General features: G+C 41.6%; 1 protein-coding gene and 1 pseudogene across 2 annotated transcripts in view; both read left to right on the top strand.

Annotated features, from left to right (window-relative positions):
* Kif16b (kinesin family member 16B) overlaps positions 1–5,684 on the top strand; it is a 267,459-nt gene extending 261,775 nt beyond the window's left edge. For both annotated transcript variants that reach the window (XM_013010887.1, XM_013010888.1), the window contains one exon: positions 4,353–5,684. In XM_013010887.1, the coding sequence (XP_012866341.1) occupies positions 4,353–4,511 (159 nt within the window). In that variant the 3' untranslated portion in view covers positions 4,512–5,684. The remainder of the gene's footprint in view (positions 1–4,352) is intronic.
* A 2,546-nt stretch (positions 5,685–8,230) lies between these two features.
* LOC105981439 lies at positions 8,231–18,067 on the top strand (annotated as a pseudogene).
* Positions 18,068–21,585: the final 3,518 nt, after the last annotated feature.

Genomic DNA, 21,585 nt, shown 5'->3' on the forward strand with positions numbered 1-21,585 from the left:
TTTAAAATCTGATGTACTTATTATTAAATCCTTTTAAACCAACTTGTAAGCAAATCCTAAACATTGGTCTTGCACATTGTTGGGTTCTCTTCCATCATCATCCTTTGTCTTTCGTTTTCCCATCTATCTTTTTCTTTCCTCCTGTCAAAGCTCTGCCTCTCTTGCCACTGCCGACAGCCCTCTCTGTCTCTTTGTGGCATCTCTCTGTTTTGAACACCCACTCAGATCACCCCACTACATAGACACTTGCTTGCTCTGCTCGCCCACCTTCTTTCTTGCTGTGAAATCTCAAGGAAGAGGATTTAGTTTTAACTTCCACCTAACTTTCCTCCCCTCAGGTATGCAAGGCAGGGCAGTACTGTGGCCCAACCTCAAGGGGGTGCCGTTGCCGTTCTGGGTAGCCCTGAGCCAGGGCATTTAACAAAACAGAGACTCAAATGTGACACCCACCACCCCATTACCAGGATAAGCAGATGTGACTGGCCCTCTCTGGTCCCTAACAGGCCACGGAAATTTAAATATGTCTGCTTTGATTACTTTTTATAATAGTGAAAATGTTCTGTGAAAGCCAGATGCAGCAACTAAATATTGAGTGTCACAAATCCTTTTCCGACTTTGCTCTTCTCACCCTGATAAGTCACTTAGACTCTTAGTGTCCTTCAGTTTTTTTTTTTAATTCTCTTTTATAAAATGTGCTACCCTGGGGATACAGCTCTGTTCCTGGAATTACTTTTTATAAGCAGGAAAGGACTGGGATGATTTTGAATTCATATAAAAAAGGGATCATTTTGACAGGAGAACTTTTTGTTTCTCCCTTCAGCCACAGATGCATTGGAAAATATTGTGAGTACAAACAACAAAAATCACCAATATTTGTTAAGTATCTTACATATAATTATAGAATATTTTAAATATACATAGGAGCAAAAATCTAGTGTATTTGCTGATCTTAGATTGTACCTCAAGCTGTAATGTGGAGCTTCATCACTGGAAAGAGAGTGATAAACTTGTCTCATCAGACACCAGTGATATATGAAAGTGGATCTCATTATTGAAGTGGAACCCAGGTAAAAGGACCAAAGTATCAATGTGTGTCCCTCTTAAAGTTGATGAGTGGTATGTTCACTTATAGACATACCTGTGTTGTAGTAATGAGTAGCCACAACTAAATGTACAGTATGGATGCATCTCACAGACATGGTGTCAACCATGGAAGCTAGATGCAAAAGAGTATTCCCTATATGAATCCATTAACCTGAAGTTCCAAAATGCAAACTAGAAGCCTGTGCTGCTAGAAGTCTAGGTAGCAATTTTTCTCTCCAGAAGGATTCTATATGGAGCAAGGGTATGAAGAAAGCTGCCTGTATGCTGGAGATATTATATTATCTGTACCTAGATGCTGATCCCCTAGGTATGTTCATTTTGTTGGAATGCATTAGGCCATGCATTTTAGAATGTGCACTATTTTCCATGTGTACATCTGAACTTCAAATTGACTCATCAAAATCGATCATCCTATCTCATCACTTTTTCTAAGCAGGCAATGTGCCAGGGGTGAGCAGGGACCGCAAAGAATGAGATACTGTCTGGGACCTTAAGAACCTTCTGCAGTTTTAGTTCTGTCTTCTTCCATCTCTAGGCCTAGCCTGTGCCTTGATTTTGCCATTCTCCAGAGTTGCTCAGCCTTCCTCAGTTATATCTTTGGATACAGCCAACAAAAGACATGCTTTACCTTTCAGACCTGGGATTATTTTGAAGTCATTGACAAAACAGTTCCTAATGAAGCACTTTCTGCAAACCGCAGAAACAGTTTATATAAAAGAAGTAAGCCAAGCTACCCTGCTAAATAGAAATTTGTTTTGTAGAGACCAAGCAGTATTTTGTCTCTGTAATGTTTAAAAGTGGCCAGATCAAATCTTTCTGTCTGATGTTTCCATCAAGCTATGAGTGTGTTTAAAGGACAAAAAAAAAAATAAGCATGACCTAAAGTTGATTTAGTGGCCATAGTCTGGCATGGAGGTTGCAATACTTCATTTTCTTTTTCTTTTATTTATATTTCTAACTTTTACTTCTCATTATACCCTTCAGGCTTTATTGGCCCCTTTAAAAGGACCCTGCTTTGTGAACTAATTATGACAAATGTTGATACAACATCTGTTCCCAGATTTAAATTGCCTGCTAGTCTGTTAGAGTTCATCTGGAAGGAAAGTTTGTTGTAAGCAGTAGTCTGCATGTTAATTTACCCTGTGCATACCTGAGGCTGGAGCTACTGAGACAATGCTATGCAGCAAGAATCCTTTTCCCTGTGTTAAACTGTGTAAAAGCCGCATCTCCTTGTGCAAATGGGGAAACTCCTTGCCTTCCGTACTTGAAATCATTTCACTCTTGATCCACCAGAAGCAATCAGATGTGCATGTGAATTTCATCTTATGCCTTCACTGCTCAGATGTGGTGTGGAAGATTTGCTGGTAACCATATTTGATGGTCCCTCTAGAGTTGATATTCTCAAGAAGAGCTTCTTCCCCTAGCAAAGTTGAGTCAGCTTTCCTTTTGTTCCTTTGATGCAAATTAAATGTTAGAGTTCCAGTGTTTAATCTTCAGCAGTTGTTCTTGGCATTTTCTTGCTTCTACCTCACCTCAACTTTAGAATCTTCTACAGAGAGACTATTAGGGGCACAGTGTTAGGAATGGTGACTCAGGAAACCAGGCCTCAATGCTCAAGTCTATTCTCTTGATTACTAGCCTTCTACACATCTATGGGTAACAGATTCCTTGCCAAAAAAAAAATGACTATCACAAGAAGAAGACATAATTCTAGGCAAAATTAAGTGACACAAGAAACTTCTGGGGAAGGCAAGGCCTTGTGTTGGTTTGGTGGTGTGTTCATATATATCAACTCAGAACAAAATTTTGTATTTAGAGACTGTGCAGTGTAAGAGCTGGGAATGTAGGTAGCACAATGCACTGGGTTTGATCTCACAACTTCCAAAAGAAAAGAAAAATACAGCGTATCATCAATTTCATGTCTATAAAGTAAAAAAAAATGATGTTGAAGACTTTTAGAATAATGTAAGTGATACACATGTTAATAGCAACCCTTGGTAACATCTTTAAGATAGTGACTAACCAATTTTCCTGAAGCCAGGAGGCTTCTTTCAAAAGTATGTTTCAGGTAGGTAAAATCATAAGGTCATTTGAATTCTCCCTCTCTAGGACATTGGTAACATTTGGGGATGGATAATTCTTGGTCCTCAAGGGTGTCAAGCATATTGTAGGTTGTTAATAGAATCTTTGGCCTCCACCCCCTAGATGTCTTCACCCCAACACACACTGCTACTCAAACAACTGTCTCCAGATATTGCCTAATGACCCCAGGTGACAGAATCGCTCCTTGCTTAGAACTGCTCCAGAATTATGGCACCGTTCTTAGACATTTATTTTGTTACAGTCCAGAATCATCTGATGTTTATTTTTAAGTTTGTGCCAGGATTGTTTATATTGTTTAAAGGAACCGGGACACTAATATAGTCCAACCCTTTCCCTCTATCCTGTTTTCCATGAAGGATGAAATTTCCCCCATTTATATTATATGAGCTCTTTTTGCATTATCTTCTTCAAGATGTAGTCCCTCTAGAACCTGCATGTCATTTTTATCCAGCATCTCTGAGCATGGTCTGAGGCATGTTTTGCCTCCCTAGTGCCAGCAAAGGTGAATATGGATGTGTCAAGTACCTGCAGCAGAAAAGGGAGAGGAAGGCATCCCAAGCAGTTCATCTAGTTAGAATTTTTTTTGTGGATGATTATAGAATTTACCAAACCATCTGTAAATATCCGTGCCTGGATCTGTTCCTCATGTGTCCCCACTTCCTTTCCCTTTCTTGTACAAGAAAGAATCAAAGCAGATATTGAGAGCACAGTTTATAAGAGTCTGAATAAGTGACATGTTTCACATTGCACAGAGGACCAGCTTGCTCCCCCACCCTTGAATCGGTTTTCTACATAATGAGTCATTTGAGAGGGGACAAGGTTTTAAGCACAGCAGTAACTTGTGACACAAAGTTGCTACCAGCTTGATCCCTGTGCCTAGACCATGGGCATTCCCTTAAGCATTGGCTGTGGATAGAGGGAGAGTTACTATGAATCAGAGCCCTGGAATCAAAGAAACTTTTTCTGTGGACATACATGGATATTGTGACTGTGTGTTCTGCTTGGTCTGACATACTAGCTTAGGTATAAACTCCCTCAGCATCCGCTGAGGAAATAAAGGTGTGCATCCAAGTGCCTGGGGAGGTGTTTCTGGATCCCACTCAGCAGTATCTTGACGATGGTCTTCACTCTTGTCTCTTTCTCAGAAATACCTCAGGGACTTTTTCAACGTGATGCTCCAGTCTGCCACATCTCCCCTCCACATCAACAAAGTGGGGCTGACCCTCTCGAAACACACCATTTGTGAATTCTCCCCATTCTTCAAGAAAGGAGTCTTTGACTACAGCAGCCACGGGACAGGGTAGAGCTGGGTTCGCAGAGGAACCACCAACACAGTGCCTTCACTGAAGCGCCTCCGGTGCAGGGCGGCCTCCACGCCATGATCCCCCGGCCTACCCCTCCTGCCGAAGGCGGCCTTGCAGCAGCCCACCTGGACACCCTCACACATCCTACCTAGTGCCTGAGCTTGAGTTACGGATACCTTGCCTGCGATGGTGACCCTGACAGGCAGCGGTACTGTTTCACTACAGTTGTATGTGGCCTTTCCCCACAATGCTTCTTTCTCATTGAGCAGTGAATCTGTACCTTATGGCAAGATGGCTATGGCTTGCTCATCCTGGAATCCCAGAGTCAGATCAACTTAGGACCTCCAGCGTGGGTGACCTTCCAGATCACCCCTAAGTAGCTCTCATTTGGTTTCCTCTTTTACCAAAATATACTCTTGGGTTTTGTGTTTGTTTATTTTTTTTAATATCCCTCCTTGTGGCTGGCTATTTCCCAAGAAAAGCATTTTGAATTATTCCATTGTATTTCTTCCCCATTTGGATCAGAACTTTTATATAATACCTGAACAGTGATGTTTACACAGAATTTCATACTCTGCAAAAGGGATTTTTAATCCAATCATGACGAGTCTTCCATGCCTGACAAATTGGATGTAAGCAACATGCAGTATCACTTAAAACTTCCCATCAATTCATACACATAGGACATTGTTTAACCATGAATATTTGAGCACCTTTTCTCAAATCCAGTGGCTACTGTACATTCTTGAGTTCTTTTGATTTTGGTTTGGGGGTTTTTTTGCTAAGCACAATCTAAGCGCAAAGCTTGATGCATATTTTTAAACACTATTTTGTTCACATTTTTGGTACAGAATCTGCTGGATCTTTAGCTGAAAAAAACCTAGAGTTTATAGTAGTTAATTAATAACCCCTAAATTACTCAGGACTTACTGTAGCATTGCACATCTATGTACAGTGAAACTGCTTTGTTTAAAGAGAAAAATATGACTAGAAAACAGGTGGTATGTATTGAAATGTAAATAATTTGACCTGCAGGTTTATATGTGTACACACTCCTGTAAAATAGTTGTATTAAACTATATATAATTATCCACACCAAATATACTAAAGCTATTTATGTTTTCAAACTTTAAATTGAGCTGCTATCAATATTAAATGAAGTGATAAATTCTACTCAGTAGTTTGTTTTAAAATTTTAATATGTTCATTCTTATTTGCTTAAAAATTGATATAATGTACATGGAAGCATGATGCATAGTTTAGTATTTGTGTTTTTGAAGATGCAGTTATAATAATGATTGAAGTCATAAATGAATAACTAATAGGACATGTTTGCACTCAATCTTCTAGAATATGTCTGAACAACAGAGCTCTCCTACCTCAAGAATCTTTAAAGATGCAATTATCTCTGTAAGGAGGAAACTACTATTGCACTAATTAAATATCATAGTTTAGCGTGAAAAAAATAAGACCTTTTGCTAATTGCTACAGAAAGACTCGTTTGTATCTGCAGTCACAATTACAGGCATAGGTTTGGAGCAATTACTACCCAAAATTGAAAACCAAAGATTAAAGGAGATAATAATTAACCAGAGGTTACTTATTCAAGAGGAATCCAGGCACTAAAGATTGTCCCTCATTTTCTGAGTAAATGGCTTTCTTCAACTGACCAGATAATCTGTTTTCTGCACTTTTGTGCCTGAATTAGAGGCTGGGCTCACAGCAAGCATTTTGTTAAAATAACACAACATCCTTGGAAAGATTAAATAGTCATGTTTGTTAAAGGTACAGTCATCAGAAGATCCTTCCCTCCCAATCCTCACCATAAGTAATTACAATTGCATTTGGGGCACAGCTGCTGGCTAGAGATGACTGAGCCATTAATGAATCATTTCCTCTCTGTAGGCCTCAGTCTCCCCATTTGAAAACAGAGCTCATGCACTGGATGACTAAAGATTCCATCCTTACATGAGACATCAGAGGAGTAAAGAATTCCAGTTGGACTGGTTGCAGCTCCTGTGCGCATGTCAGTACATGCTTCCAGTCTGATGAATCTGAATAAATCGTGAAGGCAAGATGAAAAGCCAATGAGAAGCCACATCTAAACAACAGTGGAGTCCTCTTGAGCAGGTGGAAGGGAAGGAAAAACAAGGATGACAAAATTGAGACTTCATCAATAAGGATAAGACAGAGCAAGGATGACAAAATTGAAACTTTGACAATTTGGACGAATTAAAAGGAATAGAAGAAAATGAGCCAGTGTGTGTTATGTATTGTACTTTCAGGTGACACACACACACACACACTAATTCCAATTTGGCCTCTGTGGCAATTCAGATCACAAGCTTCCCACTTATAGTTCTGTACTCAATTGAACAAATCTAAGGATCCTAAATAGAATTTTTTTAATGTAGTTTTAACATTCCTTCCTAGGTCTTATTTACTAAATAAATCTATGCACCACTCTTGTTTAAACTCAAAGTACAGTAACCCACATACCAGTTCCCACTCAGATCTTGCTGTTTCTAAATTACATTCAAATTCAACCACAAGATTAATTTAGGTAGGTGATGGATAGTGATCAAGACATGCCAACTCACTGAAAACTGACATCTAGATTCTCTGGGCCATAATATAAAGAAGTTCTAGGTTACGTGAACAGCCCATTCAGGCCCAAGGGCATTTCGATTTTACATTTTTTTTGCAAATTTACATTTTATACAGAAATTTACATTTTTATGCAAGTAAAGGCTAATTCTGTGAAATTTGGCTTCTGATCTACCCACTCAAAGCTCTAAACAGCATATTCATTAGAATCTGGGCAGAAACACGAAGTTTTCCCAGGTTAGACCATCACATGAACTCAGGAGCAGGGGTGGGGAGCAGACCCAGGAGCTGCTATGACCTCTAGTTCTTTTTGTTTTCTTTTTGAAGGCTTCAGGGTTTGAATTCAACACCTCACGCTTGCTACGTTGATATTCTACTACTGTGCTCTGCTTGCTCCTAGCCACTCTTTTATTGTTCATAGAGCCTTAATTTTTTGTTTGTTTGTTTCTTAATATATATTTGTTTTGTAAAGATACTGTACAGAGGGGTTACAGTTACATGAGCAAGGTAATGAGTCCATTTCCTATCGAGCATTGTTACACCCTCCTTTATTTTTCCCCTACCATCCCTTTCCTCCCCATGTTTGTTTGTTTTTGCTGGTTAATCTTATTTGCAATCTTCTACATGACTTGGACTGCATGGGAATATGTGTCACCATCTCTGACTGGGTTCAACTTTGGAATTTTCTTTTTTCTGGACACATCTCTATTATCTCCCCGTCATATAAACCTGTGGCTGAGGGAGATGGAGAAGTGTTCCACTGTGATGTAGCTCCTTATTACTTGTATTCCGAGCCTGCCACAAGGCAGGCTTCATTCCCACCAAGGGAACACCAGTAGCAATTTCAGCCTGACATGAGCATTGCAGTTACATATGCTTCAAACGGTGCTATTAGGTTTTCAAGTATAGTCTCTTCTACAGATGCTTGAAATGTTGCCCAGAGGTACCAGTAGTCAACAAGATGACAACCAAACTATTTTGCCACTGAGACCTCCTCCCATTTTCAGAAACACCTCTGGGAGAGATTCGGATGAGACTTTATTGCTGTGTTCTCTCTTTTCCCATTTGAAATGGAAGAGGAAGAAGAAGGAAATTTCAGGTAAAATAACTTCATGGCCAACTTAACTGCTTCAGTTATATTTAGATTATCACAACAGGTGAGTTCTATTTTGGGGAAACTAATTAAAGATCATTAATCTGTGGAGACTCAATCTGGACAAATTAAGGTGTGTGTATTCCTTCCTTTAACCACAGGCTTCTGCCACCAGTTTATTGGCTTATTTTTCTTTTCTTTGCTAAAACTGCTTTCTCTAATGACAAGTCACTCGATGAAGAATAATTGTATCGTACACAATTTTGAATTACATGCATAGGGAACTATTTTAAAGTTGGAACAAAACCAATCTGCTCTTACGAATTCCCATAGCATCCTATTTCAAATTGAATCGAAAGTGGTACCCAGAAATTGAGAGTGATGATGTTACTAGTCATCAGGTTGTCAACTTGAGAATGATGGCTTAATTGGATTTTCAGTCAAACCATGTGAAATTTGTGAATGATGGAAGGGACCAGAGGTCAGCTGATTGAACTGAGGGGTTCCAGAATGTCAGATCCTCCTTATAGCTGATAGCACTTTAATGCACTTACCACAGTAGAGTTCGGTCTCTAGGCTCTGGCGGTACTCCCTAAGGCTAACACAAGTTTCTCTAGAATGCTGACCTTTATATGTCTCTTGTAACTAAATTCCAAACATCTTTCTTTTCCTACACTCCCTAACTACCCCTTTATTTGAAAATAGAGATAGTATCATAAAGATTACCTTTCCAAACTGACTACTTGTGTGGAAACTTGTGATTCATTGACTTGATTTTACACCTTCTCAATTGCTGGAAAGTCATGATAGATCATTGAGAGAGACAATTGGATATATGAGCAAAAGAAGATGCATCAACCATCTCCAAGTATTGAAGGTAGGAAGTGTGCAGGATACAAAATAGAGTGTATGTGAAAGAGAATACAGAACGCACTGCTGGGTCAGTTTATGAAACTGTTTGATAGCATTGAGGCAGGACAAGAGAACAAGAAAGCCTTTCCTGGAGGAAAAAAAACACCAGTATGTGAAATATGTTTGAAAGGAAGTTTTCAATTGTTTGAAAGGAAGTTACTTTGCTCAAATGTCACCCATTCTTTGGCACAGCTAATGTTTATGAAAGCGCTTGTCTTTCCAGTAGCCCAGTGTGCCTGCGAGTATTATTTCACTATAAAGAACAGTCTGAGGGTTATTGCTCCTGAGATTCCATCATTCCTTCTCCGTCTTGCTGCAGGAAGAGAGGAAGTGAAGGATGGAGGAAGAGAGAGAAAGACATAGCATCTCTACAGCTTCTTCCAAGTTGCCGGCACTATCTTTAGAGGAGATAATCCCACTAAACAATAATGACAGTTAGTGAATTTTTTTAAGTGTTGTTCAATTTTCACTTTGATTGAGGTCTTAATTCTTGTTAGCTCTTTTCCTAAGAACATAAGGTAGAAGCCATGGCAAGGAATGGCTGCCATCGTGAATTGCTTTTTTGGTGTGTGTTCTAAATTTTCTTTCAATGGCTATAGTAAGACAATTTGATCCAAACATAGGGTGCAAACCTTTACTAGGATCTTGGTTATTTATCCTTCCTTTGTAAATCAATGGGGAAGGTTGTGTTTTGATTTATAAAGTGTTTTCACTATTTCCTAGTCCTAGCCTTTAGTACACCCATGTGTAGAGATATTTTTGTTTTAGTCAAGAATTCCATATCAACAGTCCCCTGGAGGGTTAGCCCAGGGGGCAGGGGTTGGGAGGGCCCGGAGTGCTCCTGGGGGACTCCTCATTTGAAGAGTTTGCTGTTTGTTGTGCATGTTGCTCATGGATACAGCTCTAGCTAGAAAACCCTGGTGCGAGTTGGGCAGCCCCTACTTCATACTCGAGGCTTGGTCCCCTCAAGAGCTCTACACCTCACTGTTACTGGCACAGTGTGCACCATTCTCCTCCCTTGCCTTCACAGCTCACTGTGTTTGCTGCAGCTCCAGCTCCAGTGCAGGTGCAGCATGAAAAGTGGGTTGTGGAAGGCAAAGGAGGAGAATGGCCTTCTTCAAAGGTGAGAATCGCAGGGAGGGAAAATGCCGGCCTGTGATGGTTAACAGCCTTGTTTAGGGCTGGGAAGGTGGCTCAGTGGTAGAGTGCTTGCCTTGCATGCCTGAGGCCCTGGGTTAGATTCCTCAGCACCACATAAGCAAAAAGAAAAAGGCCGGAAGTGGTGCTGTGGCTCAAGTGGTAGAGCACTAGCCTTGAGCTGAAGAGCTGAGGGACAGCGCCCAGGCCCAGAGTTCAGGCCCCATGACTGGACCCCCCCCAAAAAAGAGCCTCATTTAATTGATACTCTGGTTGATAATTTGTATGATATGGATGACACTTGCTGTACTTGAAGTCATCTACATAAATTCATGTCTTGGCCATTTCTCCAGCTCCCTTTGCAGTGGGTTCAGTGAAGGGTCAGACTACACTATGGCCATAGTTCCATGGACACATGCTTAGCATGGAAGACTCCCTAAAAGAATGCCATCTGTGTTCTTCTTCATATTTTTTGACTTGAAGGTTCATCAGTACTTCACCAATCACCATGAAGTCAGTTAGCCATCTAATTATTCCACCCATATTTTGGCTTATGACTGAGTGACAGACACATGATGTTGAACATGAGGCCCCAAGTCTTCCCTTGGGAGCTCACATCAAGCAACAACTACACACTTATGTGACTACAAATCAGGACCGATGTTCTGCAGCAAAGCGAGGGGAGCTAGGGGAGCTTGTGCTAGAAGGTCTCATCCGGGCTGCTCCAGGCTTTCCTGTACCGGCAGCATTGGAGCTGAGAGATGAGGAGTGAGAAAGTTCTATGGTGGCAGACAGATGATCCAGGATGGAGCTCACCTCCACAGCTATAACCTGGAGAGAATGGCAGAAGGAAGAGTGATGGATTGAAAAGAGAATCAGATGCAGATAAAATGTCCCTAGAAAAGTTTCTAGTCTGAATCATGGGAGTTAAATCATGGTTTCTCCTGGACTACCACCATTTCGGGAAGAGATTCCCAGGAAAGAAAGAGAAGACCTGACAGCCAGGATTCATTCTATAAAATCGCATGCAGTAAACAGAAAGGGGCTTCCCAGTTAAATAGTAAACAATGAATAGGAGCAGGAGCAGGGATTGTGAGTTTAGCCTGTCTTGTATCGTTGTGAGGCTGATGGTTCTGCTTCTGTACTGGAATGTTTTGTGCATTAGGGATTCTGACATTGGAAAGGCTCTGCCATGAAACAGTATTGTCCCCTGAGTCCTCAAATAGCCAGACGTGGGGTTTCCAACTTAGGCACCGTGGTAGCTAATTGGCTCAGATGCGGTGCTTGTCTGCCTTTGGCTCCTTCCTGTGTCTTGCTTTGTGACCAGAAGAGCAAGGAGCCCCACTCAAGTGTTGCTGTCTCAGCTCTGAGTGAGTTGTGGGCCTAGTGTCTGATTTAGAGCAGCAATTACAAAGGGGTAATATGTTCTCCTTAATCCTAGAGTTTCCAAGAATCAAATAATTTATCTTTACCTTCTGGGTCTAAATGATCACCACAGTCTCTCCTAAACTAATATCAGATTGTTTCTCTCGTTTTCAATTGAACAGGATGCCCTATAAATTAATGTCAATGTGATGTGTACGTATGGGTCCATTAATAAAACAGTCCTGGGACTTACAGAAAAGCTCCTTTGCTTGGACATCAGTGCCTTTTGACCTCCCTGAGAATGAAGTTAGTGAAGCCTGTCAGTTTCTGTTGATCACATGACTCATAGGCTGATAATCCTACCTGGCATTTCCAAACCATTTCAGCATGAACCAGTAAAAGAACTCAGCATTGTCAGGCCAAAAGTACTATTGTGCTGAGTGTATTCATTCACAGGGTCATTTAGTAAACTAACTTTTCTATTTGGTGCAAGTAAAACAATCATCCCTGTTCACCAATGACATCACTACTAGCGGACAGACCACCACTGGCCTTGATCACATCAATAACAGACTCCTTCAAGAACAAGAGGCCCCAGGGACAGGACAAACAATAGGAGGTAATGCAAAGTAATGAAGTGGCAGGATGTGCCCCCTACCAAGTAGCGACAAATAGCACTGCCAGTGTCTCCCAAAGAGTCACACCATGTCTCTGCACTTGGATGCTGAGGTTGCACACTACTGTTCTTCTAGCTCATGTGTTTTTTGCAGTCAGGCAGTTTACTTGTGTGCCAAAGCAAGAGTTGACTATGGTGGGTGGGACACTTTAAAAATAATCTAAGTAGCCCTTGCGCAGGCACAAATCTATTTAAGGTAAAAGCCAGAGCCAGAAGGACATGAGCTTCCTCCTAGGGACACAGTTGAGCACTAGGTAAAGTGCCACGCCCTCTCTATGCACTGTCTTCTTTTGTTTTGAGTTGGGCAGGACTCCTGGTTGACAGTTTGAAGAGCCCATGAGCAGGGGGCATCTGTAGTCTTTCTGTTATCAGTGGCCACGCCTCTTGTTACATGCTTGAATCAGGCTTGACTGCTTGAGAGCAAAGTCTCCAGCAGCCTGCTAGTAAGACAACAATCACTGCAAATGAGGAATGGGTTACACCTACATGAACACTAAAGAGCACAGCCTTCTGCAATTCCCAGAAATCTGTGTTGCACAGAGATGACAGGACAGAGGAGTGGCAGCATTTCTTTCACTTTTTTCCCTCTGTCTGTGACTGGGAAGAGATTATATCACTTACACTATCTAGGGGGACTTTCTTCCAGCTAATGGATAGGACAGAATTGCACCTGGCTGGAAAGGAAGAATCTAGTCAGGCCTGGGCAGAGTACAAATGTGAATGTGCTCTCTGGAATGAAATTCAGACTGTGTTATGAAAGCACACACACAGACACCGGGCTACACCTGTGACATCTGTGGGCTGCACTCTGCCCATGGTTACCTTGTGCAGTGTCTGATGTAAAATGATCTGTTAGTTTTACTAAAGGTAAAACAGCGTGAAGGAGGTTGTGACTCACCCAAATGACAGAGCTAATTGGGGACCGGAGTCTCAATGTCTTGTGTTAACTCCAGGCCCCCTGCCACTGCTTGGATTAAAGGAAAATTCTGTCTATGGCAGTCCTGGAGAGGCAGGATATAGAAGTCACACCAGTTATTTTCATAAGAAAGAATTTAAAATAATTAGAGTTCCTTGAAAAGGAAAAGGAAAAAAACCTCAAAGATGTCACAGAGGTAATAAGTATAGGAAGCAGCTGCTTCCCTTAGGGCTGAGGGAACACGTGGGAAGAAGGTTGGAATTACTGAGACTTGGAAACATGGGGGTGGGGACCTCCCACAGCAATGAAATAAGACCCCAGTGAAGTTGGGGCATGGACCCTTGGCACTGATATGCCTCTGAGCTGGAGACTGCTACATTTCTGAGGGTCAGCTCACAATGAAGCCTGTTGGGCGTCTGTATTTGGGATCCAGCAGCTGCTCTTTGCAGGTTCTGCTGCCACCACCAGGGGGAAGAAGTGAGGTTGAGGCAATGCTGACAACAACAGGAAGTTATCTCATTAAAAAACAAAACGAAAAGGAAGCAGACAGGAAGTGTTGCTGGGATGGTACCCTCAGGAACAGAAAACAAATAGGAGTCAGCTCTCCCTCCCCTCCCACCCTAACATCTCCCGCTAGTGCCCTGTCTTGGCAGAGCCTAACAGGGAGCAGCTGGCAAAGCAGAATTAAAGTGTGCCAGGGCCAGCCCCAATATCCCAGAGCAAAGTAGAGCAGAACAGAGCAGAGAAAGGTATAGGCTTGGAACTGGGAGAGGACTGATTACTAAATGGCATACTAAGCTTTTGATTCAGCTGAAGACTGAACCTGACCTGCATCAGTTATCACTGAACTCCAAGACTGATCTAGAATCAGAAGCTGCTTTTTTCCTCCCATTCCAACCACAGCCCATCACTGGCCATACTGGAGTTAGTGTTCATGCCAACTAGTGGGCATGACACTATGGCCTGGCAGCTAATCCTTAGGGCCTCTGTTCTCTGGGAATTTACTCTGTAGAGGCAGAGTGGCTTAAGAGAATGGATATTCTTCTCTGAGAGAAGCAACCATTGTCCTGTGGTGCCAGGGCATCCACATGAGAAATGCCACAAGCTTCTGATCGCTCACTAGACTCTACCAGAGGCCAGTTGTCCTGAGATAGTAAGAGGTGAAGACTATTTGAAAGACATGAAACCAGCACCTCCATAACACATTATCCTGAGTGTCAAATTACTATTGCCTCTCTCTCTCTCTCTCTCTCCCCTCTCTTCTCTCTCTTTCCCTCTCTCTCCATCTCTCCCTCAGTAACCAAGAAAGTTGCTTTAAGAAAATAAGTCTAGAAGGATATGCTCTAATTCCATCACCATGTGGGGCAGAGAGATAGTCTAGGTAGACCCCAAGGGCATAAGATAAGGATATTACTGGGACATCTGTCAAGGGAGTGAGTTAGCTTTATGGGCTGGGGTTTGGGAATCCAGAACTTATAGGTTGTTGATCATAACAATAGTTCCTTATACTCTTTGAAGCTGGCAATAGCTCTGTTGTTAATCTGTACTGGTATCATTTCTATTCCTTGTGGACTCTCCACTCAAGGTGAGCAGCTTCATCTCTTCTGCTCAAGTGATTCAAAGTGCTACTCACCTGAGAAATTACTTCTCTGTGTTTATCCCCATGACAGGCACAATCAGCCATAACATTCCTGGCAGTAAGCCATGATACTGGACTTTAGAGATCTGAAGTGGCTGTTTTCCTGTCCTGAGCCCCAGAACTTGAGAATAGCTATTTCCTAATGAGAATTATTGTCCCATAGCAAACACAGGAGGTAAAATCTTGGTCTTATTTTTCCCACTCACTCTGCTTGATCTTTCTGTGTGTAGTCCAGTTCTACTGAGTCACGCTATATAAGGACTGTTGTCCTGTTTGAGTTGTTCTCTGCCTATCTTTGTCAGGAAGCAGACCCTAGAGGAGTAGGAGAGGGAAGAGGAGAAGAGTGGATATTGGATATAAGATTGATATAAGAAATAAGTTCTGGAAGTGGTGCTGTGGCTAAAGTATTATAGTGCTCACCTTGAACTGAGGTGCTCAGGGACAGTGTCCAGGCCCAGAGTTCAAGCCCCATGACTGACCAAAAAAAAAAAGTTCAGGAAGACAACTAGGCAAACAGCGTAGTATCCTACACATACAAAAATAATAACTCAGATGGACCAGAGTTGTATTTTTGCAGTCCAAACTTACCTAAATAGAAATACCCCACGATTTTTAGTAAGTTATGTCTCAGTAAACCCACTGTTAGTTGAAAATATACAATGTTGGAAAATGCATATGATACATGGAACTCAGCATTCCAGCTTAGCAACACAGCCCACCTGGGAGTGTCAGTTCCTTCCCCTGTGGTCACATGACTGGGAGCTGCTTGAGGAAAACTGTGGTACCTATCACCAGCCTGGAGAAAGATCCAACTCAAAATCCCAAGTATCCTTTTTTTTTTTTTAAATTGCCTTTGTATTGTCTTTGGACCATCGTCAAGTTGGAAAACTATGAGTCACAACGTTAAGTCAAGAACCATCTATAGGCCGAACAGTGCTCAAGCTTCCCAGTGTCTCCTGCCAAGAGCCGGAAGGTAGAGGGTGGACCGGCTCCTGTGAAGCTGGGTTGCAGGAAGGTGGCCTACTGGACAGATTCCGAAGGCACTGGGAAGAGGAAGGCATGCCTGGCTTGGAGCACCTGGGCCTCGCCCTGGGCCCTCTGTGGTCTGTCTGGGGTGGATGTGGGGGGTGGGTGGGGAAGGGGGACGGTGCGGGCAGCTGTGAGGTGGCCAGCCACTGCATTGACTTCGCCAGAGACTGAAGCGACCTGCAGCAGAATCGCCAGGGAGTCGACCTTTCTGCGCCCTGTGGAGGAGAAGCAGCAGCAGCAGGGATGAAGGCATAGAGAGCAAAAATCTGATTTCTGCTGCAGACATTCAATACCCTGGCAGTCTGCTTAACTCCTTGAACGAACCACGTAGCCACGGACTCTTCTGTGATGTTACTGTTATTGTGGAAGATGGAAAATTTCAGGCCCATAGGAATATTCTTTCAGCTTTCAGTACATACTTCCATCTGCTGTTCTCATTGCTGGTCAGGCTGTTGAGCATCCTCAGAGCAGAGATCTTTGCAGATAGTCTCAATTACATCTACAGCTCTAACATGGTTCCTGTTAGAGCAGATTTACTTGCTGAGTTGATTAAATCAGGCCAGTTGTTTGCAGTGAAATTTATAGCAGAGCTGGGTGTCCCACTGTCACAGGTTAAAGGCCTGCTGATTCCAATGATAAAAACTTTGTCATAGAAAAGTCAAAAGATGCAACCCGAGACAATGGGGCTATGAACATGCCTATTATAACAGAGTCTTTTTCATTATCTGCTGAAGATTATGAAACAAAAAAATCATTGTTCCTGATTCATATGATGATGATGATGTCATTTTCTGTGCTGAAATTTTGACTGCAAAGGAGCCTTTGCCGAGTAACAATGAAGTGACACAGGTCCAGCCTAAACCAGGCCCTGTTGATGTTTCAGATGTGGCACCTTGTGCCAGGCATACCTCTCCCTCTTTAACAAGTATCACACCTACTCTGAAATCTTCCACTCCTTTGAATCAGGCAACTCTGAACCAAATACAAGGAAGTGAAAATTTGTTTGTATCTTCAGCTCCAACGCATCTGACTCCCAACATTATTTTGTTAAGTCAGACACCGCTTACTGCCCCTCCAATTGCCAATTATTCACATCCTAATCATATGCCACCTCCTGTCAACTTGCTTGTACAGAATCAGCAGACACCAAACAGTTCTGTTTTAAGAGAAAACAAGGTCAGTGAAGAAGTGAAGGAGGAAATTATAGATGACGACAATGTTACTATTAGCTCCAGTCCAGACTCACAGTCAGTAATACATCTTTGGTCCCACGGAGGTGAGACCTCCCAGAATACTACTTTTGATAGATCATTGTTACAAAATATGCAGATTCCTACAGAACCAACTTCACATTCTTTAAAAGTTCCAGATTTTAATAGAAATACTAATGATCCAAGCTTAGGATCAAAATATCTCATGGAGGGGGGCAGAAGATCATTACTTTAGATAAGCCACTGAAATTGAACGACTGTCCACTGGTTGCAATGTTTATGCTAATACTAGTGTAGATACTTATGATATAGTGATCCCTGTCAAAGATGACTCTGATGAGGGAGAGGACAAACTTGATAATGAACTATCGAAAATATCTTATAGTGAGTCTACAAGCAAACGTATGAAAGTAAAGCATGATGATCACTATGAGTCAATAGTAGATGGAAGGGTTTGTTATATCTGCATTGTATGCAAAAAGTCATATGTCCGTCTGAAAAGCTTGCGAAGGTATTTTAACATTCATTCTTGGGAAAAGAGGTATTCATGCCGTTACTGTGAGAAAGTATTTCCTCTTGCAGAATATCGCACAAAGCATGAAATTCACCATACGGGGAGCAAAGGAATCAGCGTTTGGTGTGTGGCAAAACTTTCATCAACTATCGTTTCATATCTTTGCACATAAAGTCAGTTCACAGTCAAGATCCTTCTGGGAACTCAAATTTTATCGTTTACATCCATGCGAGTCTTTACAGATCAGACAGGATGCCTACCTTTCTGATAGGTCAGACACTATCCCTGTCATGGTATTGATTATAAAGTTGATGCTGGAAAAGAACTGCCAATAGGGACCACATCTACTCAGAACAAACCAATGGACTGGGAAGATATTTTTATTCAGCAGAAAAATTATTCAGTTTTTAAACAGAATGTAACAGATGGCAGTGCTGAGTTTGAATTTATAATATGAGTCTTATTGAACGTCTTTGAAATATTAGTTAGTTGTAGATTGGATTAAGGGGTAGAGATTACAAAAGACCTGTAAAACAAATGAAGGGGAATACAGGTGAATCTGACAGCGCATCCTCTAAAAGTAGTCTAGTTGAATTGTTGGTTAATGGTTTTTAGAAGCCATCATCTCTCAAAGTGTGAATAAGGTTGAAAAGTTGTGCCTGCAAGCATCTATTTAGTTATCTTTCAGTTCATTTCAAAGAAAAATTTAAAAAATTCTGAGAGATAGTTTCTTGGATAGAATTTGAAAGTCTCAATATGTTTTGAAAATCATTGGAGTTAGAAGCATATATATCCTGGTATATTTTACAATTTCCCCCTTTCATATTAGCACTTTACTGCTCAGTTCCCAGTTTTCTTTTTCTTTTTTTTCCATCAAAACTATAAATGTTGCATGGCTAGTGAAGATCTCCCAATCTGTGGGCTTTCTATTAATCTTGCTAGCTATGCCCTTTGCCATGCAGAAGCTCTACAATTTAATGCAATCCTATTTATCCAACATTTCTTTGATTTGTTGGATTTCTTGGTCCTTATTAAGAAAATTTCTGATGTACCAAGGAGCCCTAGAGTTTCTCCTATTCTTTCCTGTAATGTTTTCAGGGTGTCTGCTTTGACTTCAGTGTCTTTAGTCCATTTGGAGTTGATACTGGTGCAGGGTGCTATATAAGAATCTAACTTTAGTTTTCTACAGGTGTTTAACCAATTTTGCCAGCACCATTTATGAAGAGGTTGTCTTTTTTCCATCCTATTTTTTTGGCTCCCTGATTGAAGATTTAGGTGGCCACAGGTCTGCAGGTTCATTTCTGGGTCTTTAGTTCTAAAAAAAAAAAAAAAAGACCATAAATTTGTGTTGTGTCTTGCATTTTGCATTACAAAGTAAAGGACTATCACACATTGTTCTAGAAAATTTCAGAATAAATCTCTACTTCATTGTGAAAAAAGAACCATCTATACCACAATATAATCCTCAAGAAGTGTAACGAACATTTAATACGTGCTTGCATTAATACCTCACTGCTTTACGAAGCCACAGTGGCTGGGTTGCCGTTTGTCTGTCTTCTCCTAAAATAGATGCTATCCAGGAAGCTCAGAGCACTTCATTTATTTTCATTACATTTCCTGGCGTCAGTGACAGATGATCTGCTCATCGTTGTGGGGGGTGACAAGCTGTTGAAAGTACAGTACATACATTTGATCACAAAGAAAGCTTTATCTTGTTTGTAGTGAAGGCGCCAGCAGCCATGAGTTGTAATAGTTTCTGTCTGCCATCTGAGAAGTACACTGTCAAGAACTTATCAGTGGAGACAAGCCAAAAGTATACCTACACGTTCAAAGAAACACAATTAGAAGTGCCAATTTTCAACCAGTCTAAATAGACCAAAGTCTGAATAGACCAAAACATTTTTTAAGAGAGCTGTGACTAGCCATCTCTGCACTTGGTAAAAGGGAATGGTTAAATGCAGATCATTCACCAGTGGTGTTTTCTCAAAGTCTACAACTTTGAATTGTGTCCCCTGATCCTTATAGGAGGACAGGAAGAGGAAAGCATGGGCAGAATGACCTGAGACACTATCTTTGCACCCTTATGTTGAACAGTAGGTGGAGTCTTTTAAAGCTTAGGGAAACTGCTGCTTCCTGAAGACTATAACATCCTAAGAGAGAATAATGAAGGAATTTGAGCTTAAACCTCTTACACGTATAGACTTCTTTCAAGGTCCTCAAGTTCTAGTGAGCTTGATGAGGAAACAACTGTCAGCATTCCTGAAAGAGACCCAGGAGGGAGAGCTCTGCTTCACTTTGGGGATCACTCTCAAATCACATGGTCATCTCAGCTCTACAGCCCAGCAGGCTGCCCCCGGAGTAGTGGAATTAGGGAGGGAAAGGGCCAGCCACTACCAAGGTTATCTGGAATGGAACAAGGAAGACTACAAAGCAAGAGCTCTTCTTCTAGAACTCACTCTTAGTCAAAAGCAGTGCTCATGATGTACAGCCGCAGTAAGATGTTGTGATGCCAAAGAAAGTTTTGGTACCTTTCTGTTCTCTCCAAATAGGATGTTGTTCATCATATTCTGATGCAGAGGTAATGAGAGGAAAATGCAGTAAATGGCAGTGGGAGAAATATATTATAGATCTAGGTTAAAAAGAGTAATGATGATTTAATATAAGTATTGTAGGATTCCACTTATGTATGACAGTCTTGAAAGAATAAACTTGCATGGGCAGGAAATTGTTCAAAGGTTGCCAGGTCAAAGTGGGAAGTGGAAAAGAGTTTGACTATAAAAGAACATCATGAAAAGAATTTAAAAAATTATTACCAAGCGGTTTCAATTCATAATACCAGTCCAAGGCATCTTGATTAATGTCACCTAAGGGGACTTTTTAGGGGTAAGAGAACTTTTCTCAGACCCACAAGTCCCTAGGAAGACTTCCTAGGGGAAAGGGTATGGTCGTTCACTTGGAAACACAAGAATGAATTCACTTGGAATTTTGTATTTTGACTATGGGGTCATTACACAACCATAAATGTTTGTCAAGGCGTGTATAACTAGATACTGCAAAAGGCAAATAATTGCCTCTTCTGTGAATTGTGTGTGTGTGTATGTAAAAATACCAGTAATTTTGTTCAAGGATGTGCATTGGCCCATGCCTAGTTCTTTTTCCTTTGCATCACAGACAATGGACATAAACCTGTGGCATAAAAACAGAACAAAACTTCAATCTCCCAAGTCTACTTTATGAGCTTAGACCTTGTCTAGGATAAGGGAAGGGGTTTATCCTCCAAAGCTTCCTACTTGTCAGCCTACAGATAGCAGAGATCACTCCATGATTCATTCAGTATACAGTAGGTACCCAATAAATTCAGAAGATGGTAAGAATGGCAGTTCACCCATCCATAGCAGTGAACGCCTGTCCCTTCCTTATTTCCTTCCTCCTCTCTCCCATCCTGACCTTTCTTCCTCTCTCCTTTGCTCCATCCCTATGGCAGTCTCAAAGATTTCTGCCATGGCTAAAAGATCAATGATTCTCACAGAAAGATGAATTTGCAGGAGTTTTTCTTCTCAGTCCTACTGGAAGACTTCTTACAGGAAGGGACATGCTGATTCACCAGAAAAGGCAAGAAGGGATTCATTAAGAAAAGGACAAAGAAGCCCCGTGCCAGTGGCTCACGCTGTAATCCTAGCTACTCAGGAGGTTGAGATCTGAGGATCACGGTTCAAAACCAGCCCGGACCAGAAAGCATGTGAGACTCTTATCTCCAATAAACCACTAGAAAACCGGAAGTGGCGCTGTGGCTTAAGTGGTAGAGCATTCACCTTGAGCTGAAGAGCACAGGGACAGCACCCAGGCCCAGAATTCCAGCCCCACGACCGACAAAGAAAGAGAAAAGGACAAAGGAAGAGGGAAGAGTGTGTCCAGGTGTTCTGAGCACCAGGAGTAGAAACCAGGAAAGGTGACCTAGTATGTGACTCCCAGCAT

The sequence above is a fragment of the Dipodomys ordii genome, unplaced genomic scaffold (genome assembly GCF_000151885.1).
Source record: "Dipodomys ordii isolate 6190 unplaced genomic scaffold, Dord_2.0 Scaffold13, whole genome shotgun sequence".
Lineage (NCBI taxonomy): Eukaryota > Metazoa > Chordata > Mammalia > Rodentia > Heteromyidae > Dipodomys > Dipodomys ordii.